This window comes from Coturnix japonica, chromosome 3, assembly GCF_001577835.2.
Source record: "Coturnix japonica isolate 7356 chromosome 3, Coturnix japonica 2.1, whole genome shotgun sequence".
Classification (NCBI taxonomy): Eukaryota; Metazoa; Chordata; class Aves; order Galliformes; family Phasianidae; genus Coturnix; species Coturnix japonica.
Window position 1 is genome coordinate 24,723,726 of NC_029518.1, and position 27,047 is coordinate 24,750,772.

General features: G+C 47.9%; 1 protein-coding gene and 1 long non-coding RNA gene across 4 annotated transcripts in view; one reads left to right on the top strand and one right to left on the bottom strand.

Annotated features, from left to right (window-relative positions):
- LOC107311139 overlaps nucleotides 1-27,047 on the top strand; it is a 101,345-nt gene that overhangs the window by 14,385 nt on the left and 59,913 nt on the right. For both annotated transcript variants that reach the window (XM_032443618.1, XM_032443619.1), the window contains exons 3-4: nucleotides 5,726-5,830; nucleotides 8,128-8,239. In XM_032443618.1, coding sequence (XP_032299509.1) covers nucleotides 5,739-5,830; nucleotides 8,128-8,239 — 204 coding nt within the window. In that variant the 5' untranslated portion in view covers nucleotides 5,726-5,738. The remainder of the gene's footprint in view (nucleotides 1-5,725; nucleotides 5,831-8,127; nucleotides 8,240-27,047) is intronic.
- On the bottom strand, nucleotides 8,130-17,374 carry LOC116653175. 2 transcript variants are annotated; one of them, XR_004306629.1, is made up of 2 exons: nucleotides 15,643-17,374; nucleotides 8,130-14,705 (listed from the first exon to the last, which is right to left on the bottom strand). It is a non-coding gene; the product is annotated as an uncharacterized LOC116653175 (long non-coding RNA). The 2 variants fall into 2 exon arrangements; XR_004306628.1 differs by having other exon boundaries at nucleotides 15,286-17,374.

The following is a 27,047-nucleotide window of genomic DNA, read 5'->3' on the forward strand; positions in this document are numbered from 1 at the left end:
ACTAAAACATGCCGCCTACTTGACCCGAGCTTGGAGACTTGGTAGAGATGGAGCAGATGGCACTGAAGAACAAGGGGAAATGAGCTTCTACGCTCCCTGAGGATTTCTTGTAAAAGAAATCTCGTCTCTTTTGGTCCCTGGACTTAGGATAAAGACTTCAGTTCTACTCTGCAGAAAGCTTTCATACAGCCAAAAGCAGAAGACAAAGGGCAATACGAATTTCCCCCCAAGTCATAAGAGAATAGTCTTTCTTATGTTACTTTGCTAAAGTACGAGCTTTTTAACATGGATATCTCAAGTCTACCCCTCCTCTGACAGAGCCTGATTCATGTAATGCTGAGGAGATAGGGCACATTTTTAAACATGCCCTCTCATTTAGGATACTCCAGCTTCAGTCACAGTGGCCTGTGGTTAAGGTGCTAAGCACACTTCACAATCATTAGTTTCAATATACTGTGTGCTTGGCACTCTGGAGCTCTTAATATCTCAGTTTCTTGGCAACTAAAGTGACTGCAGGCATGATGACAGAGAGGAAGGTGAGCTCTTGAGCTGGGTAGAGAACGTAGAGAAGTCCATGGTTCATTATCTTCCTACACATCCCAAAGTAGTACAAGACAACAGTAGTGAGCCATGATCCCTTAGGAACTTTGTGTACTCTTGATCTCATAGAATTGGAGAAGGTAGAATTGAGGGGCACTCTGAAATCCTGCCACGAAACTTCCTGTGTCTCAAAGGCTTTTCATTAACTTGAAGTACACTGCCTGTGTGGCTCACAGGCAAATGAAATCAAAGGAAAAGAGAAACCAACCCAACACTGAGGCAGGTAAGTGTTCTTTCGTAGTTCTCAAGTGCCACCAAGGGAAAAGCATTATCATTACAAATACAGCTGCAATTTGTTTGAATCCCTCCCTGACGTTTGTGGTAGATTCCTTTGGTCATGTATGTTTCAGTTCTTTCCTAAAGCTTTCCCACAGCGTTTTTGATGAGGAGTTCAAGTACCTGGCAGCTGGAACCATGCCCCTGTTAAGCCACCTAAAGACTGACATTCCAGGCCTCCTCTCATGGAGAAGAGTCTTGGTCCTCTAACTGAGCTTCAGCATCCTGAGTATAAAGCCTGTCAGATTTCATTGTTAACGAGTGAGGAAATAGACTTGTTCTAATTATTCTATGAATAGCCGAGATGGAATTTTACAGGGAAGGAGTTTTGTCTAGAGATTATAAGAGGAGACTCTGAGCCAGGACTCTGAGGTTTTATTTCTGATTCTGCCCCGATTCCTGGATTGACCCTGAGCGAATGTTATATCTCAGTTTCTCCCATCTGTAAAAAGGAGCGATGATATCAAACTGCCTGAATTTGTATCTTGAAGTACAATATCTTGAACATGTATTGTTTTTCATTCTATGGCTTTCCATTTTCCTTCTGACCAGGATTTTCAAAGCAAGTGCCTTTGTCCTTACATCCCACTGAGTCATGAGTCAAACGGGACCTCTGCATTTGACTCGACAGAGCTACTTGTAGTTATGTCATTCTCGGAAGATTTTCCATCTCTAACTTCAAAAGGAATGCTAATCTTTTTAACCTCTGCTTTCCCCAGTAAATATCAAACATATGGTCTACAGGAGATATGGACCACCAACAGAATCAGGGGAAGCTCATGGGCTTTGAGAATGGATGTGAGCAAGACGCTCCAATAGAACAGGATTGGCAACACGCCCAGCTTGTGTAGGCTTGTCAACATAAGCGGTATGGATCCCAGGCACCATCCACTCTGTGTACATCCAGGCTTTAAACATAAACCAGATCTCCAGCTCCAACTGTCACATCTTTGCTGCTGATGTCCTGATCTGTCCTGTGCCTGTTGTGCCATCTCCTGTAATTCAGAGAGCTTGCAATGTTGTTTTCCCCTGCAACTGGGAAATTGAGGCCCAGTGTGCTCTTCATCATGCGTCCTTCTTCTTGCTAGTAACATTATTTTTCTGATGAAGTTAAGAATATGCTGTGATTGCTTCTGGGGATGCAGATTAAGGCCAAGCATGCAGAAACTGGGAGGTTGACCTTATTAGGAGGGGATCATTTTGTATAGTTTCCTACTTATGCAAGAATGTATTTGCACATTGTGGTCACTCTGTTGAACCGTCTGATCCTCCATCCCTTCCAGGACTGCACCACTAGGTCTTAGTGTCAAAGGCACTACATTGCAAACACCTGATGAAGCTCCCCTGCTCTGGGGAAGGTCCCTGCTCTTTACATGCTTGGGATGACAAACTCTGTCCCAGCTACTGCTGTCTAGTGAATTAGCTGTACCTCATGGGAAGCTACAGGTGTTGGTGGCATGCTGTAGCTACTGGAAGGTTTTGTGTAAGCTGTGGCCAGAAGCAGGAGGAGTGAGAACAGCCTCTTTGCCCTCACTATCTGAAGTGTCTGCTACCCACAGCCCAGCTCGTGTTGCCATGGAGACATTGCCCTGATGGCCTGCGAATTCTGATCATTTCAGTGAAAATAATTTGATGCAATCAACAGAGACACGGGGTTTGCAGTTGCCACACACACAACGATACACACACTCCGATGACTGTCATGATTTCAGCTAGCGAACAGACAAATTTGCTTGTAAAACGGGGCTATGTCAGCCAGAGGGGATGGCTACAAACATGGCTTTCTCCAGCTCAGATTAACAAGGCCTCCTCCTGCTGCTTGGAACAATGTATCGTTACCACAACACCACATCTAGTTAAGTAAAAAAAGCCAAACTCAATCCACCCAAACATTAAAGCTTTCCCCTCCCCTTCACCAACAGACTTTTCTTGTCAGGTTCAAATTGTTTGCCAGTGAGTGGTGGAAAAAGCTGTTGTTCTCTCTTGGCCCGTATTTATTTGCTGCCTCAAATCAATAGAAGGTAGTTGAGGGGGTGCAAGAAAATGGCATTGCTCTGCAGTAAAATTATGGCTGCTTTCTTGGAGAGCTGAGTCCCGCTGGTGTCTGTTTTGTGCTACCCCATTTCAGTTGGACTGCCTGGGCTGACGGAGCTGGGCTGTGTGCTGTAATTTCAGCTTTGCTAAACTAAGAGCAAAACCCCAGAAGGCACAGGCAGCATCACCCAGCTTCAGCGGACAGGCTGCCTGTGTTGCCTCTCCTCATCTCAGCCCGGTGGTGAGGTGTGCTGGGAGGGCAGTAGGAGAGATGTTTGGTGTTGCTCTTACTTGAGGGATGCTGCTACATGTTTGCAAGTGAGCCAGGTAGCGGATGGGCGTTATGTAGAACTCCAGTCTCCCAGTCTGTCAAGTTTGAAAGTTTTTCCAGCTTTCAATTTTGTCTCGAGTTTCTCTCTTAAGACTCCCCCCTTCTTCAAACAGAGCTTCAACTCTGGCTGGGTCCCAGAGATAGATACCAAATGGTGCTTTTTTTCTCTTTCTTTTGCTCTTTCTTCCTTCTCGTGAAGCTGGCAGACTCTCCAAACACACATCCAACCAACGCACAGTGCATTCGAAAACAGGCCATCTGGCTGAGCACTCCTTGAGGAGACAAGAAAAACAACCCTCTTGGAGCTGGCAGCCGAAAGGCAGGCAGCCCGTACGGGGACTTGATCTCGTGGTGCAATCCAAGAGCCATCCAATCCAAGGGCATTGCAAAAAAAAAGCTCTTTCCTAATGAGCAGAATACTGCTGTCTCCAGAAGCGGCTCCAAGTCAACAATTTGAGTGGGATGCTGTAACTCTCCTCGCTGCACATGTGCTCATTAATTAAAGCCACTTTGGAAGATGCCCCTGACACCCCCGCTGGGGCTGACAGCCTACCCTCCCCAAAATCCTGCTTGCTGCTTTGCAGCCCCCTGCTGGGCAAGGAACTGCAGATCCCAAGGGAAGGATGGAGCTTCAGCATTCAACTCTTAACCACAAAATGGACCCATTGCATCGCCGATGAGCAGCTGCACGGGGAACACGGTGCTGGAAGGAAGTTGCACTCCATTTGCTTTGCTGTCACTTTTTTCCCCCATCTGAGTTTGGTAACAACCAAAGAGCTGCAGGCAGAAAACCACCCCGTGCAGGTCAGCAGGCAACGGGGACGGAAGTGAGCTTAGCAACTGTGTGTTGCAATCCTTTGTTATTTTTTTGATGGCTAAGGTTTACAAAATCAGGGTGGCTGAGGTGAATGCAGATGGTTAGTAGCCAAATCCCTTGATGCAGTGGAGCAGGGAGCACTCAATGAAACCAGTAGGAGATGAGTTTAGAACAGATGAAAGATGCTGCATTGTTTTAGGAAGGGAACGTAAGGAAGCTGCTGGAGCAGCAGGCTGCAGAAGCAGACAGTATCAGCAGGCCCAAAACAGGACTGGACAAATTCCCAGACAATGGATCTGTAAATGGATGCTGAAGGAAATAGGTGGGATGTACAGTCTAGAATCCCAATCCAGTAGAGGTGAATGATAATGAAATGCAAGTGGAACAGAGAGAGAGAGAAGAGACCAGGGCTGTGCATTCTCCATGGACAGCCTCTCCTTTTGTCCCAGCTGGGAGCAGAGTGCTGGGCTGGGAGACCATGGCACTGGTCCTGTTTTTAATAAGAAACTCTTATTAAAGAGATCTACCTGCCAGCTTGATCTGCAGGTCATATGAACAGGCTGCTGCTTCCGTAAATTATCAGAAGGAAGCTAGAATCTGATTTTTGGGGAGGTGGAAGCTGGATTTGTGAAAGATGCTTCCATGAATGTTAACTGTCACAATCCTAGAGCAATTACATTTCACACAATGACTGAGTGATTCATTTGAGCCTCTGTCTTCTAGGGATCTTCCTGTTTCTGAACCTGCTCTTTAAGTATTGATGGGAGAAGTGATGGCTCAGCCTCCTGTGTCTCAGCCGTGCACATACCAATTTCCAATGGCTAGTTACAGCTCTGCACCTCTGCATTGCTATTTCCCATGTTTCTGCTGTGGCTTTGCATTGTTGTGTTTCCACCCTCAGGGATTAAAGCTCTTGACTTTCAATTTTATGAACTTAAGAGCAGAGTTCTGTAAGTGAAAAACTGCTTAATTATCTTGAAAAAATATCAACAAGGCCAGACAGCACCAGTTCAGGTACTGAGAAGCCTTGTGTTTCTTGCCACTAAGGCATCGGAGACATTCAGAGCCTCTTCTTTTTATCAACATATAATTTAGTTGCCCCAACTGTGGTTTTATATGCAGTGTTTTATAAGATTTAACAGTTACTGGGAGATGTTCCTACACCAATAAAGAAGGGAGAAAGGGGACAAATTTGATTCACTCAAATATGCCCCTTATTTTTTAGTGACCTAATTCAAGTGTCAGAGAACAGTACTAAGGCAGACTGAAGTCCTGCAGTTCAATATCTAAACAATAGTGGAGTGAATGTAAAAAGTAACTGAAAAGCTTCAGTGTGAAAATAAAACAAAAGGAGAAAGCGGCATAAAAAATTAGAAGGGAACACTGACTCTACTTCTCTGCTGTGATATCCTGCAACCAATAAAGTTCTTCCTTCTAATGGTTGTTTATTCACATTGTTCCTCTTAGGAGGTTATTCTGAGCTTCACTCTGCTGTTTTGAAGGTTTCTGCTAGTTTTCAGCCTGAATTTATTTATGACCAGTGTGTATCTGTTTTAAGTTCTTTCCATTTTTAAACTCTAACCTGTTATTAGCCACATTTAGTAGAAGTTTAGGGCATAATTCCCTTACTCCAAAGATGTGTGATTTGTCCCTTTTTTAACTTACAGAAAGCAGAACAATATGCCAAGACAAGATGAAACAGATGTTTCAGGTCTACATTACAATTCAGACAGCAATTTAAATCAGCCGAAGACATCAGAACAAAGTGCTTTGTAAGTATTTCTGCACCGTCAGCTACTCAGGGGATAGTTACAAGTAATATACTTTTCATTACCCACTGCTTCCCTTACAGCCTTTGATGGGATCTTCTTAAAGGTAGATTCCTTTCAGGAATGTGTGCAGAGATCTGAGGCAAGTCATCTGGAGCTCTGGGGGTCGGACATCCCACAGACCAGATTCCAAACTTGCTTGAGATATTTGTGTAAATAGGACCGTTGACACAGAGAATATCACCATGTATCTCAAAGTTATGCTGTATTTATATTTGTCCTTGTATTCCAATGAGAGGTTCACCTTCCTGAATTAAGACTTCCTTCAAGCCAGTTCCAAAGTTAGATGTAGAGATGGACAGATAACTTCAGTCAAAAAGATGAAGGATCACCCCTACACTCCCCTTACAGGCAGGACATGACAGATGCCAGTTGGAACAATTTTCTGGTTAAAAAGAAAGAGAGATTTGAGGGAACATATATTTTCATAGAAAGAGTTTGCTTTCCTCCTAATATGACTCCCTTTCATAAACCCCAAAGACTTAAAAGCAAAAGAGATTTGATTGTTGGCAGTTTGGGGATTCTTCCCCTCCCTTTCCCCCAGCATTTTCCAATGGAAAATATTCAGGGTTTGGGTTTTTAGCCCTTTGCTAAAATGTCAACATTTTCCAAAGGCTCAAGGAGGGAAAAAGAGAAGAAAAGAAAAACATGTTCTGACCAGCTCCAGTCAGAGCCAAATGGCTCAGTCCTGGATTTGGTCAGGGAAGTATGCTGGAGGGGAGAACATGGGAGTGCCTTGGTTCCAAGCGCAGCCTGGGCTGAGGACTGTGTATCACAATCCATTTGTATGAGTCATCCCAGTCGACATTTCACCAGGGGAGCATGTGTAGTGGCTTTTAAGCACTTCAGGTCAATGTTACTTGCAAACACTCCCTCACTGCCTATTACGGCCGCTCTGGCTCTCTGTGTGCACGTGGGATGTACACAGGTACACTCTGTCCAAGTCCTCCAATATTTCCATGACGTCTTTAACTCACAGAGGCAGCAGTAACACCTGGCACCTATCCAGACCTGTGAATTCAGCTCTCTCCCACTGATAAAAGAGGAGAAAGAAGTAAAAATGAGCCTACAAAAGCCTTGGACAGCTATGGAATTGGGAGAAGCACTCGTAGAACTGACTTGACATAAAGGCAGCTAAACTCCTCATGCATGTGCATGCACCATCCTGCTTTTACTGGACAAGAAGTGGCTTCATTTCTTCAGCTGCTTTCTCAGTCCCAAGAAAGCTGTCCCAGCATCTGGGCACCTTCAAATCTCAAAGACAAGGGGCTACCTTTGCTTCTGCTTCTCCAAGGTGTCTCCCAAAGCTGCAATCAGAGAGTGCTGTATGAAAGACCCAGACTAGGTCTTTGTCCCCCTCTAGTGACTTGACTGCAAAAAGAAGTTGTATGAGCACTACCTCCAAGCAAAGTAATCACTATTACTTTAGGCCAGGATGTTGACTGGTTTCCTTTTCAAAGGCTAGTAGGATATCTAAGCACCACGGGAAGGTCATATATTTATACACACTGAAATATTATCCGTTAACAACATAAACAGTAATTAAGAACTTGACTTCCTGCTCTAATACGCTGTGTGTGCCTGCTTTCCTCTCATGGAGGACGGTAGCCACAGACTTCACATGACATCCATCCAGTGCTCCAGGAGACCTCGCTAGGTCCACTGTCACCAGAGAAAGAGCACATGCAGCGGGGCTCCTGTAACCAAACACTTGCTGAGTCACAGCCCAGTCACCCCTGTGCTTAGCAAGGCATGCCAGCCATCTGTCACCAGCACATCCTCCTCATTGCTCTGTGACTCTGCGGGGAAAACAACAGGAGGCAGATTACACTGACTGAGAAGCCAGGCTCTCGTGCTTCTTGACTCTGAGTAATTCCTGCCTTGCCTTCTAACCAGTGCTAAAGCCTTTGGCTCATCTTCGTTTGGCCCTTTGTCAGGGAAGAAAGTGACATTCAGGTTCAAACACTGAGCGCTTTGGCTGACTAATGAGTGACTCCCAACAAAGCCTGCTCTGGCAAGACATCGATAGGGTTGTGAAAGTGTCCCTGCTACAAACGAGTCATCTACACTGGCCTCCTCACCAGTGCTCTAAGCAAACCAGAGTGTTCATAAAACGAAAGCAGCAACATAGAGGGAACCCTGTTTCCTACAGACTTGCGTCCCAACTATATCCAGTAAAGAGCGTGTGAGCAGAGATCCTGTCCTAACTGACCTCCCTCCCGTGTTCTCCCTCCATTGAGTCGTAACTTAGAGATCTGCAGTCCTGGAGGGCTCTTGTGGGGACACAGCCCCAGGAGAAGGGTGAGTTTCTTACCACGTTTCTGCACACCAATCAGGTGCAGTCCTGCCCAGGTACGTCAGCCAACCTGGGCTTGTGCAAGAAGCTTGCTGGGGGTGTGTGTTTGCATACCATGTACTCACACAAGATTTCACAAACCGTGCTGCTTACAGCCAGCCCTCACCACCGCGGCTCCTTGCCCTCCTCTCTTGCATGTTTAAGAGGCTGTTTTCCCTATTATCTCCCCTCAGGGACAAGGCACCCACACCAGCAATCTGACCGCCCTACTTCATCCTAAAGTGATGAAAGAGTGTGGAGTGGATGAGGCCTTTTTTTTACTCTGGAGGAAAAAAGTGAACTCAATGCCAGGCACGGATCCCAGGCTGCGGAGTTCAAATCGTACTCTGAGCACATAATTCCCATTTGTGTTTGTGTGCACGCAGGGCGAGGGTGGGAGCTGAAGCGCAAGGGGAGGGGGAAGGGGGGGCTGGATATAAGAATGTAATTGTCATAATTTAATCCAAAACTACTTCTTGGAAGAAAAAAAAGAAGTAGGCCAACACAAAACAGCATGTTCAGTTATAAACACCACATGAAAGAGCCGTATTATGTTCAACTTGGTAACTGCCATCTAACTTCAATGTTCTCAGCTGCTCACTACTGGGCCAAGGCCTTTCCAGCACTCCCCCCGCCCCAAAGCAAACAAAGGCCCCCAGACAAACTGCAACGCAGATACCGATTTCTAAGGCCATGGCAAAATTCCACATAGAAAGTTCATTCTAGGCAGAGGACACAGGCCGGTGGCTGGAGTGCCTGGAGCACAAAGCCATCTGGGACCCACGGCACGTCCAGCCGCAATGGGGAGAGCGCCTGCACATCTCCTGCAAAGCCATAAAGAAGCTGGGCTGTGCCATGTGGGATGCAGAGTGCTTTGGAACCAGATTGCCCAGCGCTGCCCAGTGGATTCCCAGAGTCAGTCCGTGCTGGCATCACTGCTGGTTTCTGACTGATGTGTGGGTTGGGAGCAATCACAGCTGAATGGAGAGGTACAGGGGCTCTTTTGTGCCCCTCTTCCTCCCAGACTCTCAGCTGGAGTGAGTCATCTGGTGCAAAGGAAGCATGGTCACTCAGGCTTGGATACTTAGAGGTGTTCACCTACTTTGGATGATACTTGGCCCAAAATGCTCCCAGGAACACCAGAGGCTTTGCAGTGCTGAACATGAGCCAGCAGTGTGCCCAGCTGACCAAGGCCAGTGGCATCCTGCCTCATATCATTATGGTGTAGCCAGCAGGAGCAGGGAGGTGATCGTCCCTCTGTACTCAGCACTGGTGAGGCCACACTTCACGTACTGTGTTCAGTTTTGGGTCCCTCACCATAAGAAAGATATCAGGGCTCTGGAGCTTGTTCAGAGAAGGGCATCAAAGCTGTAAAGGGCCTGGAGCACGAGTCTTACAGGGAGCAGCTTGAAGGAACTGAACTGGAGTTCAGTCTGGAGGAGGTTGAGAGCAGACCTTATTGCTCTACAACTGCCTGAAAGGAGGTTGTGGCTCAGTGAGGGCTGGCCTCCTCTTCTGGGTAACTGCAACAGGACAAGAGGGAATGGCATAGGAACTGAGAGACGTGGTTATGGGGCATGGTGGGGATGGGCTGGTGGCTGGATGAGATGATCTCAGAGGTCTTATCCAACCGTAACGACTCTATGAGCAGCGTGTTTCTTTTCTCCTTCCATGGGACGCCGCAGGCAGAGCCCTTCCTGCCTTCAGGACTGGGCAATGAGGAAATACATTCCTTGCTGTCCCTGTGCTGGGGCTGTTCTGAGGTCTGGTGCTAACTGCAGGCTTTGCATAGCATCTGTTGGAGCGACAGCAATATGATCTCACAAAGTGAATGCCTTCTGCTTGAAGAATATGCTTGTTAGCTTCACGCTAACCTTTATTTTTCATGGGTCTGGGTGACATTATTAGCACCGCGCTTACTGCTTCAGTTAGGCATCCTTGTTGGAGCGTGGGTGGGAGACGGGTTAGAGTCAATATGGAGCAGAGCGAGAGAATGGCTTCTGTTATTTATTGCTTTGCCGTCCTTGGAGGAGATGCGACACTTTGAGAAGATCTGCTGGGGAGAATCTAATTAAGATCCCAGTTGTCACCCAGGCACCATTGAGAGATTGTGACTGTTTCAGCTGAGCCGGCAGGCGGGACCCGCTGGGGACAAAACGAATATCGCACAGCACCGCCCGAAAGGTGGAATTGAACCACTCTGTCGCTAGACAGCTACAGGTTTGAAGCCTGCACCCCAGACCACTGAGGGTCATCCGGGCAATTGGAATCTTCCTTCCTTTAGGCAATATGTAGCTGCAAGATGGTGCCGTGGTCAGGTCACGGTGAGCGCCGTGCAGTGCCGGACACCCGCTGGTATTGCTGCCCGTCCCCACACCCCGTTCCCATTCCTGTTCCCCATCCCATTCCGCACTGCCGGCCCCACAACCCGCAGCTCGGGGCCGGACCGGCAGCACGCGCGCTGTATGCAAATTAAGGGCCGGCGATTGGCTGTCCCGCGGGGCGGGGGCGGCGGGTGACGCACGGCGCTTCCCAGAAGGAGCGGGGCCGCGCCCCGTGTGGGTGGGAGCGGGGTTGTGTGAGGGGTGGGTGCTTTGCTCTTTTTGTTACGGGTAACGGCGCTATTCGGGAGGAAGACACGCGTGTCCCATGAGATACCTCGCAGAACAATAATATCCTCCGGGAGGAAATGCCTTCCTGACCCCCAGCGGAGCGTCAGCCCGTGCCCCGCAGTGCAGCATTGAAAACACTTGTGCCTCTCTCCACACGATCGTGGCTGCGGAGCCTATTTCCACCAAGGTCTGAGCCCTTGGAACATGACCGAGCTATTTGCCTCCAGAGATCCCTGTGGAGTGGGATCTGCAGCTGTAATTAGCGGCACATCCAGCCTGTAACCCGCCAGGTGGGGTTTGTCAGCAAAGCCGCTTGGAGCTGCAGCTCCCTCAGTGCCAGGCAGGAATTCTTCTCCCCTGGCTCGCACGGGTCACTTCCCTCTGCGCATTCCTTTCCCTTTACCTGGTGCTTATTCCAGTAGCAGGTGGCGCAATCCAGCACGTTCCCTTTGTGCATAAAAATGCACCGTGCGAGGAACTGGGTGGTGGGAGGAGATGCAGGGAAATTACTCATGGGGAGGAAGAAATGAGCACGGGGGTGTGAGGAAGGCAGGTGGCAGCAGCCGGCCCTTGGGGCTCTGGCCTGCTCTGAGGGCAGTGCATCAACTCAGGGCCTGTTCTTCAGCCCAGCAGCAAGTGACCTCGCTGGTGATTCCAGCTGGACGTAAATGGCTGCCAGGGCTCAGGAGAAATCCTCAGCTCCGTGTGCCTTCTGTAAAGCTCGGCTCTGGGAGCCCTTTCACTTTCTCTTTGCTTTCCTCTCCAGCACCTACTTTTTCTGGATGGTTTCCCTGTGCAGAATCCCTCCATGGGAAGGCTTCCATCTGAGTGTGAAGGTGGTGGGCTCCCCTCTTGCAGTCCCTCAGATCTGTGAGCATTGATGTTGTCTTCCATGTCTCCCCATTGATCTCCCTGTGCTTTCCAGAGCAGCCATGCCAAGCACTCAAGTCCAAGTGAAAAATAACAGCCAGCCAAAGTACTGCAGCCAACAACCAAGGCATGCATTGCAAAGGCCAGCTCCCCAAACTTTCCTTACTCTGCAGTAAAGGCACTTGCTGAGGTAAAGAGTGCAACAGTTGCAGAAGGTCAGGCAGTGCAGGAAGGTGCCCCAAGAGGGTCAGCAGCAATACAGGAAATGTTGCTGGAGACCTCACAGTGGATGGGAAAGCGGTAACAAAGATGTTTTGAGAATTCTCCCCTTGACCGGATGCGGGTCTGTCTAGGTTCACATTGCTCCTGGAACGGAAGCTCAGCTGGCTGCTGGCTTCCCCTGCACCGCCTGAAAGTAATATTTCCAGGATCCGTGCATGTCTGCTTCTTGAGGGCCTTAGTTACCTGAGCACAGGGGACTGCTGTGGAGCGGCTGCCTCAGCTGAATGACCTGGCAGAGGTGTGATGGAAGACAGGCAGCTGCAGCCACAGCCCTGCTGAGTATTTCTGTAAGAGCCACTGAGCTGTGCTGTCTGCAGGGAGCCTTTGTCCTGCTCCAACCTGCACCAACCTCGCTGCCTGTGTTACAGGGATAGGAGGAGCTGGGATGGTGTGGTGGACAATTAAACCCGCAGCTGATGTCAGGGGTTAGTGACTGCTGGTTGCATTTATAAGGCTACCAAAGATGCAGATAGGCACCTCCAAGGATCTTCAAAGCATGTAAATAAGTTAATGGACCTGTTGATTTCAAAGGCTTCCCAGCACCTCGTTTTCCTTTAAGCATCTTTTTGGAAATCTCAGCGTTCAGCTTCATCTTTAGACCAAGCATCTGAAAATATGACCCCTGCCATTAGGAGTGTAGAACAAATGCAGTTTATCAGCATAAGGATGGAAAAGCTCTCTCTCTCTTCAATAATGCTCTTAATTAAAGCATTTCTCAGCGTCTTTGGACCTAATTCTCTACCTTATGCGGGCAACTACACTATGCCAAATGGGTGCAAAGCACTGCCAATTTAGGTTTGATTCAATGCCCATTCGAGTTAATGGAAATCCTCCCACGGAAATCAATAGGATTTGGTTCGAGGCCCCAAAGTCAATGGGGAATTCTGATTTCACAGTGTTTTACGCCCACTCTGCGCTGCTACAAGCAAATATACAACGTACAAAGCCTGGGAGAATTTGGAAAGGGCTCTGTGTGTGACTCCTGGAGGGGGCTGTAGCCTAGGCTACTGAAGCAATGCATTGCAACTAAGACTGTCCAGTGAGGAAGGCTTAAAGCAAACCAGTTTGAGCTTTTCCCATTGGGCTTTTGAAGGGCTCTTACTTGTTGTAAATATGCTCCTGTTGGTTTTTGTTCTTGCTGTTTGTTGTCCCAGCCTGACAGAATGTGCAGGCATCTTCTGTGCTTTGTTCTTGCTTCTCGTAACCACCAGAGCCTGATTTGTGTCAGAAAAGACAAGCCTGTATCCTTGCTGTATTAATAAATAATTATTTGGTGTAAAGTTTGGGGATGAGAAGGGCTGTTATTCTTAGCAGCAGCAATGAAATTTCAGCAGCTGATGACGTCAGTGCTAAAATGTCAGTGTGAAACAGACTGGAACAAATTAAGAGCGTAGTGTCGTCACTGAGAGCCACGCTGCCCTCCAGAGGGACTATGGCTGGATGCTGCAGATGCAGTTCAGGGGATGGGGTACAGAGGCTGCTGCTGGGAGCTTCTCAGAAGCCTTCAAAAAGCAACCACAGTCATCTCGGTCCCACAAAGGTCAAAGAAGATGCTATTTGAGCATCCCTGCCCACTTCATGGCGTGAGCTCACAGCGAGGAAGGGCCACATTGTTAAACCAGATTCCAGGAACCGAAACCAGAAGAAAAAATAAATACAATTGGCCATCTCCTAGTCTCTTAGCAAACCGGGCTAAGTCCATCTCTGATGTCACTCTAGTGACTCAAATCAAAGAGGAATTTGACCCAAGATGGCTCTTGTCATGATGTGCTGTTTAAAAAAGGATGATGTGCATAGAGCAGAGGTGGTCCTGAAGCATTTTATTACTTAATTGGACTGTACGATTGCATTCAAAGAATGCCTCCAGGCTACCCCAAAATCTTGAAGTCAGGGTGCCCAGAGCTTTAATCAAACCTGCCAACGTTCCAGAACAAATGCGCTCAAAGACTTGAGTTTGGGATGTTTCTCGGCTAGTCATAGGTTGCATGGGGCACAGGCAGTAGCTGAGAGGGTCACTTCAAGCCTGGCATTTCAGGGTCCCTTTGAGTCCTGCAGATGAACTTGCCTTGGCTGCTGGGCTGCAGGACAAGCTCTGGTCAGGGGAGGTAGGGATGGCTGTGACTGTCCTGCATAGAGATCTGTGCTACTTTGATTGGAAGTATGAAAAAGAAGTGGAGATTTGCTGGGTTAGTGTTTCTAGAAAACAGTATTGGTGACAAAACTGCTCTGTGTTGTTTCACCCCTTTCTAGAAGTGCTGCAGAGCTGGATGCGGTTATAGCAGACAAGGGAAAATACACTGAGACATATGTTTATCTATCAATCATGCCAGCTGCTTCTGGCATGCAGCAACTGGCTGACCACAGTAAGGAAAGGAGGATGTAATCAGTTAGCAAAGGCACTCCTTTCTCAGCAAGGACGATAAGGATTATTGGCAAACCCACAGAGAGTTACGGGAATAGAGGAACTGGTGTGCTGAAGTCACTTCCTATCACTCGGGAGTCCCTGTGCTTGGAGTATTGTGTTTGCTTTCCTATTATGGGTCCCGGAGTTGTCTGCATTCATTCAGACTTTACAAGAGTACTCATCCTGCCTCAACAAACAGAAAGCTCTTGGAGAGATTACCTCCATCTTTTATCTGGTTTGGGGGGGAGGATCCAGACCAACTGTGAGCAGTGAGAGTAGATCTTTGCCACAGCTTCACACCAGCACAACACCTTCCTATGGAGAGATTTAAAAAAAAAGAGAAAAAGAAAAGCATGAATTAATCAAAGCAGGGAAGAGGTTTGTGCCAACAGAAACACCCTTTTGCCAACACAAACTGCACTGCCATTTGAGGGGCTGGCTGGGCACTATCAGCAACCCCACTCTTGTCAGCACAGGGCCCCAGCTTCACTGATGAGGTGCTGCACGGGCAGGCAGATGCAGGAGGTTCCCAGCCAGTGAGATCACTCCAGGCTTTGCACCTCTTTGCTGGGGTGAGCCCCTGCTCCCTCATCTCTAAAGGAAGCAGTGGCTATTTCAGCTGCACCTGGATCAACATAGAGTCAGTACGAGCTGGGTGTGAAGTCCTGCAGACACAGCTGGTCACTAATGCAGCTTGTAGAAGAGAAAAAGGTCTGCTTTGCAGGGCATGGTCAGCATAGGTCTTGTGTGCACAAAGGCAGCTTGGAGGTAGCTGGTGTCTTCTCAGAGGTCTCGCCAGCAAGCATAGTGAGAACTCCCACTGCAGCACTGCCTGCCACTAATTACAGCTTGGCACTGAGGTTGGCAGAGTGTTCCTAAATCAAAGCTTCCTTACCAGGAATGCTGCAGAGTGTGGGCGAGGAGAAGGCAGATGAGGAGCCAAAAAGGAGCGCGTTGTCCTGCTGTCAGCATCGCAGGTCTAAAGATGGGCCCAGTAAAAGCAGGGGAGACAAAAGGCTGAATGCTGCCCACACTGCTTCTCATCTAGACTGGATTTCCTAGAGCTTGGTTTGGGGATATAGGAATTAAATGTCCACTCAAAGAAAAGAAGACTTGTACTCTTTTACTTGATATTTTGGTGTGTGTGTGTGAAACCGATCTCTAACATGAATTCCTAATAGACTGTCAGGGGAGGAAGGACAAATCTTTTCTGCACACATTTATAAATATCTGCCTGTAAGTTAAGACTTACCACCATAGGAGACCCAAGATGATCTGTGATTTCTGCAATCTCATCTGAGAGAGCAAGTGAGTGATTCCATGTGGTAGAGACATACAGCCCATGACTCACAGCCCTGAGTCACAGCACTGGGACACTTCAGCGTTCAGAAACACTAGTAGTGACAGAAATCAGGATGATGAGCAAGCAGCTGTTACTCATTCTCAGCTGGCCACCGTAAGCATGTCTGTACCAGCTAGTATGGCTCTGCCTCTTTGTCTCCTCTTGCAGACCTGCAGTCATCTGGATAGCGTGGTGACATAGCTCACTTCACATTTGCCTCTGGGCAAGAGATGATCAAGTCTAGTCTCTGGCTCCCAGACTGTCCTGCTTGACTCTATTAGTCTCAGCACAGAGCTATCGTGGTAATTTTCACTTCAGATTACTTCTTTCATCTCTGGACATCAGCTCACATTACAAACATGAACGCATCGATCATCACATGGGGTTGAAAGCATCCGTATCCCTATTTATAACTGAGGCACTGAGCAGGTAGACAACTCGCTTCTAATGACAAAGGAGATTTGCAGCAGAGCCAGGACAGAACAACAGGAGATGTTACTTCTAATCGCCTGCCACTGAACTCTATGCTCCGTTGCATTCATCTCTTTCTCACGCAGAGGCAGCTTGGATGAGAACGAGTGCCCAGGAAGTTGCCCTGTTTATTCAGCCCTCGAATGCCTGTGGAACTTTTACACTGAATTCTTTTCATGAGCATCAGCTTTGGTGCGGGAAATGATTGCGAGAGACAAAGGCTTGGTTGTGTGTGTGCACGTGTGTGTGTGTGTGTGGTTGGGAGAGAGGAAGAATAAAAAACATATTTCCAGATGGTTGAAAGGATGCACAGCACTTTGCTATTGGCAAAAACAAGCCCTTTCATTTTCAGGATGTGTAAGTCACAAAATCGCAGCTGGAAAAAATAGGCAGAAAGAGAAGCGGTGAGGTAAAAATAAGAATCACAAGTGCAAAATAAGCCAGCTGTTATTTGCAAATCTGACTGCTTCGTTTCTATTTAAATGGGATAAATGCACTTGCTGGGGAGGATCTTTGCAGAGCTGTGTAGCGCTGCATTTTCTTGTTAGCTTCTTTTGCTTTGCATTCCCAACTCCTGCCTCACAGGAAATTCAGTCCCTGGCAAGCTTCGGCTCCAGACAGGAAACGTCCCGAGGAATTTCTTCCATACAGGTACTGTATTTGCTTGGAGGGATAGCACGGTGGAGATATTTACCACAGTTGAATTTAACTAGCAGAATATTATGCATGTTGATTGAGTTGCTGGGAGTGATCTCTGTCTACAGCCACCAGCACGCCATGTTTAAACAAACTGTGCTGCTCTGCCTGCCTGTGGGAAGATATGCATCAGAGCTGGGCCTGCTTCTCCTTCCCCTGTCAGCAGCATGTCCCAGCTCATGTCAAAGATAATCACCAAAATCAGAGTGTAACAGAGAGTCAGGTCTGTGCAGCAGGTTTTTATCACATGACGAAGCCGGTCCTGTGCTATTTGCCCCAAACTGACCTTTTGATAGCAGTGCATGTGCAGCACTGTGGGCTGATGCATTTTGCTCACTGGTGAAGAAAAGCCCCGTTTTCCCCTTTGCACTGAGGAGACCCAGTACAGATTGCCTTGAGTACCATGCTGTCATTCAGAAGAGCTGGAGGTACCGGGTGTGTCCCAGTCACAGGCCAGCCTTCATACACCCCTCGTGGCTCCGTCTGCACACTCTCCCACCTTTCTCCACAAGTTCAGAGCAGAATTGCTCTGCTTATTAATCCAGAAGGGACCACACTAGTCTACAAAACAAGTGCCGTCACTTGGTGCTTTTCTAGGTTCCTTCAGCACCGTCAGCGACTGGTGATGTAGTGAGTTACTTCCTCATGCACACTAAATAATTATTCCTTCCTTAGCAAAACTGTGAGTGCCTTCCTGTCTTTAATATAGCTCCCAATGTACAAGGTATATAGAAAAAAGAATGGTCAGTCTGTGCCACAGTCTCCCAAGACAAACGTGAGGGATTAATTTATATGGCTGGGAACAGCCCTGAGCTGGCAAGGAAATGGGCTGCATTACCCACCTCAGAGATCTGTGATTCACTACAGATGCACAGAACAGGCAGAGAAATGTGCAGTAACACGCAGTGGTGCTTCGCCTACTATTACAGTGCAGCCTTCAGCCAGAGACAACCCAGCCACATTTACAGGTGTGCTCTGGGAATGAGCTTTTTCTGTGAGGAGCAATGGAAGACAGACAAGTGCCTTCAAAGCCTTAAGCCTCTATTCCACCCTGCCGAGCCATGGAAATGTAGCTGTGTGCACTGCTGCAGTGTGGATATTCTGTTTCTGGGGCAGGAAGCGCAAGTGCAGATCCTCCCACTTAATGCTATGGGGAGAAGAAAAGATTCACAGACTCCCCTGCAGTGTTAGAGAAAATACAGCTTTGGCCTTTAGTGCCCTTTGTTACATAAACACAAGTAGCATAGACATATTAATCACCCTGCCACTGAGGGAGGAACAGAGCAGCAACCTCAAATGCCACCCACTCCCCATTCTCGCTCCCATTTGATGTTGCTATTTTAAGCCACGCATTATTTCCTGCTGTGATTTTATTTTTTTTAACCCAGCTTCTAATTCTGGCTCTGAGGTAAGCTGTGACATACGTACCCCTCCTCTCCCCCTCCCCTCCTTCCTCCTCCCCCTGCACCCACGTCCTCTTTATCGCTGTCTTTTAGAATCTTTCCCTCTGCACCTTGTAAGCAGCTGGGTTCCAGGGGTGAATTGTTTGCCTAGAAAAAACAAGAGCAAGGGGACGTATCTTCTTCCTGCTTTTGGACTTCGGTGCAAACAGTATTGGAGCCACAGTTTGCAGGACAGACCACTGTCGAAGTGTTGCATCTCCCTTCTTGGAGGGGATGGAGATGCAGAGACAATGGTCCTGTGGGGAAAGGATGATAGGCCACAGCCACAGCTATGCTCATCTGATGAGACACATCTCGCCCCAGCAGCATCTGCTTTGTAGCACAGAGCACACAGAGGTCTGCACAGGTTTTCTCCTCTGAGCCTGCTTCTGCATGCAGGTGGCCAGCAGATTTCTAGCCCCCAAGTCAAGCTGCCTCGTCCCACTGGCGCCAGATAGCAGCCTGGGCCAGAGCAAGTGTGGAACCTGCAGTCTCAGGAAGGGCCCGGAGCAGAGGGCACTGATAAGAGCTCTGCCTTGCTAAGTTTGAGCCCTGGGAGAAAATCTGAGGCCTGCTTATGCATCACAGTGGAGGAGCACTGCTGGTTTATCCTCTTCCACACCCTTGCCCCTTTCCTCCCTGCCAAGCAGCCCATCCCAAACACTTCCTCCTGCTGGCTGCTGGCTGCTGCTAGCACAAGAGCAGGCTGGGCCTTGTTTCCAAACCCAGGACAATGGAGAGGTCCTGGCCGCTCTCAGCCAGCCCCGATGTATATGTTTCACACAAACATCTCACACATTTCCCTTCCTGCAGCTTGCTCTTGGTGCTGCTGCACGTGGCCCATGCCTGCCTGGTGCTTGCGGCAGCTGAAGGAAATCCTGGGCCAGAAGCCTACATGTCCTCCATCCTCTCCTTCCTCAGGCAGGGATTCCGCAGCAGTGGTTTTGCTGAGGATCCCAGGGAGAGGCAGAGAGCAAGAGCAGGCAGCCCTCTGCCAAGTGGTCTGATGTTAGTCACAGCTGCTGGAAGGCTTTGCCCAGGACCGTTATTTGTGTTTCCACATCTTGGCTCCCGTGCTGGTCCCTGGAGAGAGCTGAGGATTCACATCCCAGAGTGGGATGCACGCGAGCTTTTGCACATTTGCAGTTTGCTGCTTTGAAGCAGTGAGGACTGCAGCCTGCAGAGCCAGTGAACTGGCCTCTCCCAGGCCAGTCCTTGCCCTCCAGTCCTTGCCTGCAAAGCGCTGGCATTTGAATCGAGTATGGTGATATCCAGTGGAAAGGAGGGAGGGGAAAGAGCCAGCATCACAAAATGGAGTGATCACACCAGAATAAAATGACTGTTTGTTTTTTTTTTTCCAACCTCCTGCATCCCCATGGGCAGCTATTTTCAAGTTTATTGCAGCACAACAGCAATGCTGGAGAAATTCCCCCCGGAGACAAGACCTCAGAAAGAGTTCTAGTAAATTGTCTTCACAGAAAATCACCCCATGCTGGGGTGTCACACCCAGTGCTGCACAGGAGCCAGCCCACAGCTGACAGCGCCCAGCACCCTGGGGAACTCTGTTTGCTGAGGGTGGTTCCGCAGGGCCCGGTGCCTGCAGTGCAGCTGCTGCTGCCATCCATTTCTCAGCACCACAGCGGTGGCCTGTGCAGAGGAGGGATGAACTGATGGGGCATGAGTGCACGGGAAAGAAGATTGGTTTATAGCAAGCATTATCAGCTTGCTGGCACCGTTCACCAGAGGCTAGTGCTGGTATTGGCTCTAGTAGCCACTAGAACAATAGGAATACTCGGAAGACGCTGTGGTTTCTAGACAAAATCACTGTGGAATAGGGGCAGCTTAGGCAAACTGGAGCAGTAGGCCGTATTTGTTGTGACACTCTAAGTGTGTGAAAAATAACCCAAGTTAGTGTTTGGTTAGCATGGGTGGACTGAGCATTACAAAAAGAAAAAAAATCCCTGCAACAACAGAGGAGTTAAAAAGCCTGATCAATCCTGAACACCCACAGCTGGGCACCTGGGAATGGTACAAGAAAACCATATGGCTGACCCCTGCCTATGCAGCCCTAAGGCGGCTCTTGCCTTGCAGGCGTGGCCCTGCCTCTCACAGCCCAGCCCAGCAGCTCAGCTCACACAAGGCAGTTTCACCACGATCCCTGACCAAACAGAGGCCCCTTGCAGCTGGTTCCCATCGCTCCTCATCTTGGCAGCTCAGTTGTGGCTCATCCAGGTCAGCAAAGGCAGCTCAGGAAGAAGTTCCTGGCAATCTCCAATTAGATCTGCTCTTCCCAGGGCACTTCGGCGAGGCTTGCTCCTCTTTCTCATTCCACACAAGGTTTTATAAAGGCTGTGTTTGTAAACACCAGACTCCATCTCACTGCCTCCAGGGCACTGGGCTGAAGGCCAGGGAGGGATCCAAGAGACTGCAGACAGTTTTAAGAGGCTACGGCGTCCGATCGCCGCCTGGGAGAGGGCACGCCTTGCAGTTAATAGCCTCAGTGGCAGGAGTCACCTACAGTACCAGCAGGTCTCAGCACTATTTTGTGGCTCCCTGAGGCTGAGCTTGGCTTTTACTGAAATGACCTCTTTGCATGCCAAGCCAGCTCTGCCAGGATCTGCAGGGAGTAATGTTGCCTCAAATGTATGTATGAGCCTGATGCCCTGTGATGATAAAACAACACGGTGGACATGTATTTGCTTTTGACATGGTGCTATATAAATATTCACCTCCTCCCACCTCTCCTTCCCACAGCTTGCTCTGGAGAGCTTGGTCATGTACATGGACCTGAGTGCTCCTTTCTTACCAGGGAGGTGCTGTGTCTTGGCACCGGGTCACTGACACAAGCCAAGTGACGAGTGGACAGAGGGACCTTTGGATGGGTCTGTCCAAACCTCCCAGGTTCCCTTTGACCCAAGTCCTTTGGAAAACCGGGCAATTATTTGCCATCAATTGCCATCTTATGGCACTGTGACTTTGTGGAGCAGTGACAAAGCCCTGCTGCTGAGGACAGGCCTGACCTGGTGGAGCCCGATCTGGGCCCACCTCTTTTCACCAACTGCAGCTTCAGTGGGCAAAGGAGACAAGGAGCAATCTCACCCAGCCACAAGCCTGAGCCTGTCCATATGTCCAGAATTGCTGTTTTCCACACGCTTCACCAGCAGGTACATTCAGACACTGGTTTAGCCGGAGCTGCAAAGCTCCCAGGCAATGAGAGCCTGGTAAGTTTCTCATGATCTGGGCAGAGAGGGCAGTATTAACAGCCTGAGCAGAGCTACGGCCACAGCGCAGACAGGAAGCATGCTGTCTGCAGGGCAGTCTTGCCTGCACCTGAGCATATTATTCATTGCACAGATGTAGCCTTCATGCCCTGCATCCTGAAGGCCTGAGGCTAGGATGGCTCTGGCTTCCTGTGAGGATGACTTTGTGTTGGATTCTCATGGCTTCACAGTGCACATGGTTGTGGGTGGCAGAGCCATGAGTTACAGCTGAGCAAAGGACTTCACTGTTCCCAGAAGTGGGAAATCAGGCCTGGCTTGTGGGGCCGAGACAGAGAGAGAAAAGCTGGTGGCTCCTTTAAGGGAGGAAGCTGAAAGGACTGCGAGGGAAGGGAGCTCTGGAAGCTGTGTTTTTCTCTCAGCGCCTCAGGGGCTGGTTACTAAATTTGGTTACTGGGCTTAAATAATGCAGCATGGCAGAACCCAGTGGGTTTGAACGTTGTCATATGCACATAATCCTCTCCTAGGTGGCTAAGATCTCTTGTTCTCTGCTGCTGCTATCTGCAGAGCAGTTTGAATGTGATGTGAAACATCATCTCAAATAATTATAACTAGCAGAGAAGAGCCAAAGCTGCAAAGACCCATCTATTTCCGCTCTGCTCTGTCTATCTAAGTAATTTCTAAGGTGCCAATCACCAAGTCATCCAAGCACTGTCTAATCTGGATCCATTGGTGCTCATGTAGGCTTGAATCTTTGCACTTTATGTGTGTCTATCACTCATTAGCAAGCATAGGGACAGAGCTGTTTAATGTGGGCTAACACTCTTCCTTTTGCTGTTGAGATCTTTGTTATTCACTGACCAAACTTCCAGTGGCTGGAGGACTCACAACATCACGGTGGCTCCTGGCCCAGGAAGGATTTAATTCTCTTCCCACTACTTCATGGAGGACGGGGGAAAGCTTACCAAGGGAGGGAAGGGTGCCATGTACCCTACCCAGCATGTAAAATGCTCTATAGGCCACACCAGATAGAGGTAGCTGTATACCTATACAGGCTGTGCATCATGTGCCTGCTCACCTGCATCAAGGCTGGATCCAACTCTGTGGCATGGAGACAGAAGGACCCTGCCACCTCTCTTGGTGGGCCAAGCCTTCCCATGCAGAGGCAAGAAGTGAGTACAGGGCAGGAGCCAGAAACTGGGCTTTACATGAGGTAGGAGAAGGAGAGTGTTGTATCCACCTGTATCTCAGCTGACCTACTGCCACACACTTGCAAATTTTGTGAAACAGATCAAGACCTGCCAGATTACCACTCACTGCTAAGACAGCAAGTGCTAACAGTGGGGAAGGGACTCACTATACAGAACATACTCATCGGGAATTAAATTGGATTAAACCTTTCCTTCATTACCAGGGAAACAGTCTTTATTTCTAATGAGAATCTGCCAGGTACGGGCACTGCTGTTGCAATGCGATTAGCTCCACTTCAATAGGCTGCTCTTAGGAGAAGGGTCTTTCTTCTTCTGCCCAGTATCCCTAATCTGGCATGACACTTGACAGCAGGTTTTCATGGCAGAGGTTACTGGGAGAGCTTTTCCAAGCTCCATTTGTAAGCATCACATCTGAGTCCTTACAGAAGCGCAGATCCTCTCCATGCCTCACTCACTGATCATCCTTATTCTCCATCCCCCTCAACTGCCAGCGTATTTTTAGTGACGTTGAATAAATACATGTCAAATCTTTCTCCATTAGTGACATGTCAGAAATTTAAACGACATTAGCTGTAAAGCCTGCAGCAAAGCCAGCTTCACGTAGGGCACTTGTGGGCATGAGTGCCCAAGAAGCTAGGAACAATGTTACCAACAGTGTGTTTCCTTCAGTCCATTCATATGCCTTGCACGCCCTTCCTGCACCTCTTTCCCCATAATGCTACCTTCTTCTGCTGTTTACTTACCAACTAACCCCACACTTCCCAAGCTTTTTGCCTGAGAAGAATCTCCAGGTCACAGTGTTTCATCCTCTGTTCTCACAGACATCATGTTAGGCATTACTTGAACCCCAGTATAAACACACAAATAAGCAAACAAAAACAGTTGGAATTTTTTTGCTCATCTTTGTCTCTCTTAAGCTGTATCAGCTGTCTGGGACCCCACTCCTTTATTTCATCCCTATTTCTTCCTAGGGATCCTACCTCTTCCCCATTGCTGTGTTGCTTCACCTTTCCTCAGCATGTGATTGTGCATCCCATTCTTATCACTATTCTTCCTATCCCTTTCCTTCTCTGTTCTATTCTCTCTGTCTTGTCTCCCAGTCTAATTCATCTTCTTCAGTGTGAGATGGACATCTCTGCTGTCTCTGGTGGTTCAGGCAAACAGCCTGCATCCTCTCTGACTTGCCTAAGGCAGGAGCTTGTTCTCCTTTGATACTGCTCCTTCAGGTACCTGGTATGGATCAGCTTGCATAGCTTAACAAGAGCAGATCAGCTCAAAACCTCTGTTACAAAGGAGCTGTGGATAATGGATGAGGTGAAGCTAAAGGTGGAAGATACTGAAACAGTACAGCTATCAAGCAAAAATATTTATAGCCATGAACTGAAGAGTGACTGCGCAGAGTGGGGAAAAGCTGCCATTAAGGAAGAGGGAAATTGCAAAACAAACATCCCCTTTGGATGGATAGTTGGTAGCACACCCAGAAGATTAACACTGATTATACCTCCCAATTAAGAAGCATGGTACTGTGCTGTCTTCATTAACCAGATGGGTTCTCAATTCACAGTTGCTTCTCCGCAGGTATCGGGTGAGACATCAGGGCTGGCATCCTCAGTAGCATAAGTTTAGGCAGGTTAGCAGGCTTATCCTGAGGCCCTGCTCTTCAAACTATTTAGGTTTCAGGCAGCTGACATTATTTGAATGCTTAAATCTTTGAAGGCTCCAAATGACTACGGAGCTGCAGACTGCCTGGTTCAAGTCTAGTTTATGTCAGTCATGATGGATAAATGTTACTGTTAGATATTTGCATGATGTCAAATCTTTCCCAGAGGCTGGGTCATTCTGCAGGCCCCGATGTAGCCTCTTTTTGGCCATTGCTTCTGAAGGAGCAGGTGATAACCCATGTCAGATTCTTGATAATGGCTCTGACAGACTTGTGTGGAACACAGATTGTTTAGTAGCTATTAAGTCATTCAGACAAGCCAGCCTGCTGCTTGATGGGTGTTTTGTTTCACTGGGGGGGGAGGGGTTGGGGACACAGGGAGAATTTGGTGCCTTTCCCAGACTTGCACAATGGCAGGATTGGAAGTAGGCCCTGTGCAATTCCAGTCGATCTGAGTTGCAAGCATTGGCTGCTGGACTACTCATTTTTAATTGTAGTGGTGAAAGGAGACGCAGAGAGCTTGGATGCTGGATGGAAATGCAGTCAGAATTCAGCAGCTGTGGGCTTTTTATAATAGTTCTTGAAGTCACAACTTTCCCAACATTTTGCAACTACTTAGATTTTACATGGGTAAGACTTCTGTCTTGATACAAGAAGTCTGTGGAGACAGAAGCAGGAAAAAGATATTGAAGAACTTGCTTCTTCTACCAGCCTCCTGCTTAATGACCTACCTCAAGAATCACATCGAACCCTCAGACCCTTCCTCCAGGTCACAGCTTCCCAGAGGGTAGAGAGATAGATATCTTAATAATGGAGTAGACTCCATCCTCAGACTTGCAACCAGTCCTTTATTAGTGACAGGATCTGATACTCTCCTCCCTCCCAGTTCAGCACCTTTAATCTCTCTGGAGTCAAACCAAGCTTCTCTGATCTAAGAAAGCAAGAGACCAGCTTTCCCTAGCAAATTTTTGAGTTGGAAGGAATGACAGCTCTGATGCTAATGCTCTTCTCATCTTTTTACACCTAAAGCACTCTGCCATCAACGGCAAGCCAAGCTTGTGGTAGGGATCAGGCTGTGCTCTTTCTGCCTTATGCATCTTGCTGAAAAACAGCAAGTAGTTTGGCTGGAGGTTCTTAAAGCTGGAAGGGGCTGGATCACACCCTAACTACCTGGAGATAACAAGGAGCCTACATTGCTATCAGCTTTTCTCATGTTTTGTGGGTTGCTGTACATCTCCCGTTCATCAGAGCGTAGCATCCAAAAGTTCCCACCAGTCCAGTTCTCCATATCTTGTGAATATACTGGAGGGAAAGGTAACTTCAGGCCTGTTTTTATATTGCAGGTGCAAACTCCTAAGGAAACCAAAGGTCTTTTTGAAACAAGAAAGAATCTTGAGGTCCCAACATCCAAAACTGGAGAATATACTTGGATATGCATCAGGTCACAGGGTGGGGTTGCTGGGATTTTCAGTAAAAGGAGCACCTGAGACATAATTAAAGCCTTGTAACTTGTGCTTTCAGAAGGGCCCAAACTAGGAAGTCTTTAAGAAGTTGCTCTAGTAAATCTTGTACCTTGGTAGATCTGCTGAAGTGGGCAATGGTGGCTCTAGATTCAATCTTTTACTGCTGTTGTTGACAGAATAAAGATGAGCTCACCTTAAAGTTTCAGGTAAGGTTGCTGGGAAAAGCCATCCTGGGAGGAAGATTCTAACTGTTTGAGAAACAAGTAGCAAAGAATGTTGGCAGGTACAGAAGTGCTTAAAACTATTTTATCACATGCATAGTGCACCTGATGCCTTGCTCCCTAGGGAAGAACACCAAGATAACTGTCAGTTTATCTGTCCCCCGCCCTTTAATGTGAATGTGCCTAAAGGGACCAGGGGCTTTATTTCTGTGTTATGTGTTGTTTTCCTCCCACTCACTTGTGCTTTCCTTTCAGATGCCTGTGGCTGCTTTTGATAGTTCTCTCTGCTCTTTTGGTCTCTCGGTTGGGCAAACTTTGTGGTTTGCCTCCTTTCCTTGCTCCTTTCCTACATCTTTGATGGCACAAGAAAGCCTCCAGATGTTTCTCTGTTCTTGTTTCACTCTCTGTAGTACTGTGTCTAACGTGCTAGGAAAATAATGTATTAGTCTTTCTGAGTCTTAGCAAATAAAACATCTCGTAGGGAATGTTCAGCAAGTAAATGCAAGGTATAACGTAAAAGGGATCAGTTCATTCTTCATGTTCCTCAGCATTATAAAGACAAAGGAATTTGCCATATCCCTTACAATCAAGCTATCAGCCGTATTTATTTAGTACTCTGTTCATAGGTGACATGTGTTATCTGACTATTTCCAAGCACCTTGCCAGTGCTATTTATTTAAAGAAATCTCACATTGCTGCTGTGCAAAAAGCATTTTCCTCCATTTTGTGTTTTGAGGAGCTGGGGCAGTTAGAATCTAAGTAGCTTCTGCAAAACTACAGCATAAACCAGCACTGAGAAAGACAGCAAGAAACTCTCAGCCCTGACTTGACCTTCGTTGCCTTAGTTAATGGTGTGTTCTCCACCTCTAGTTAATGGGCATTCTGATTTCACTTGAGGTTGTTATCGTAAAAAGATCCAATTGTCATTTTAAA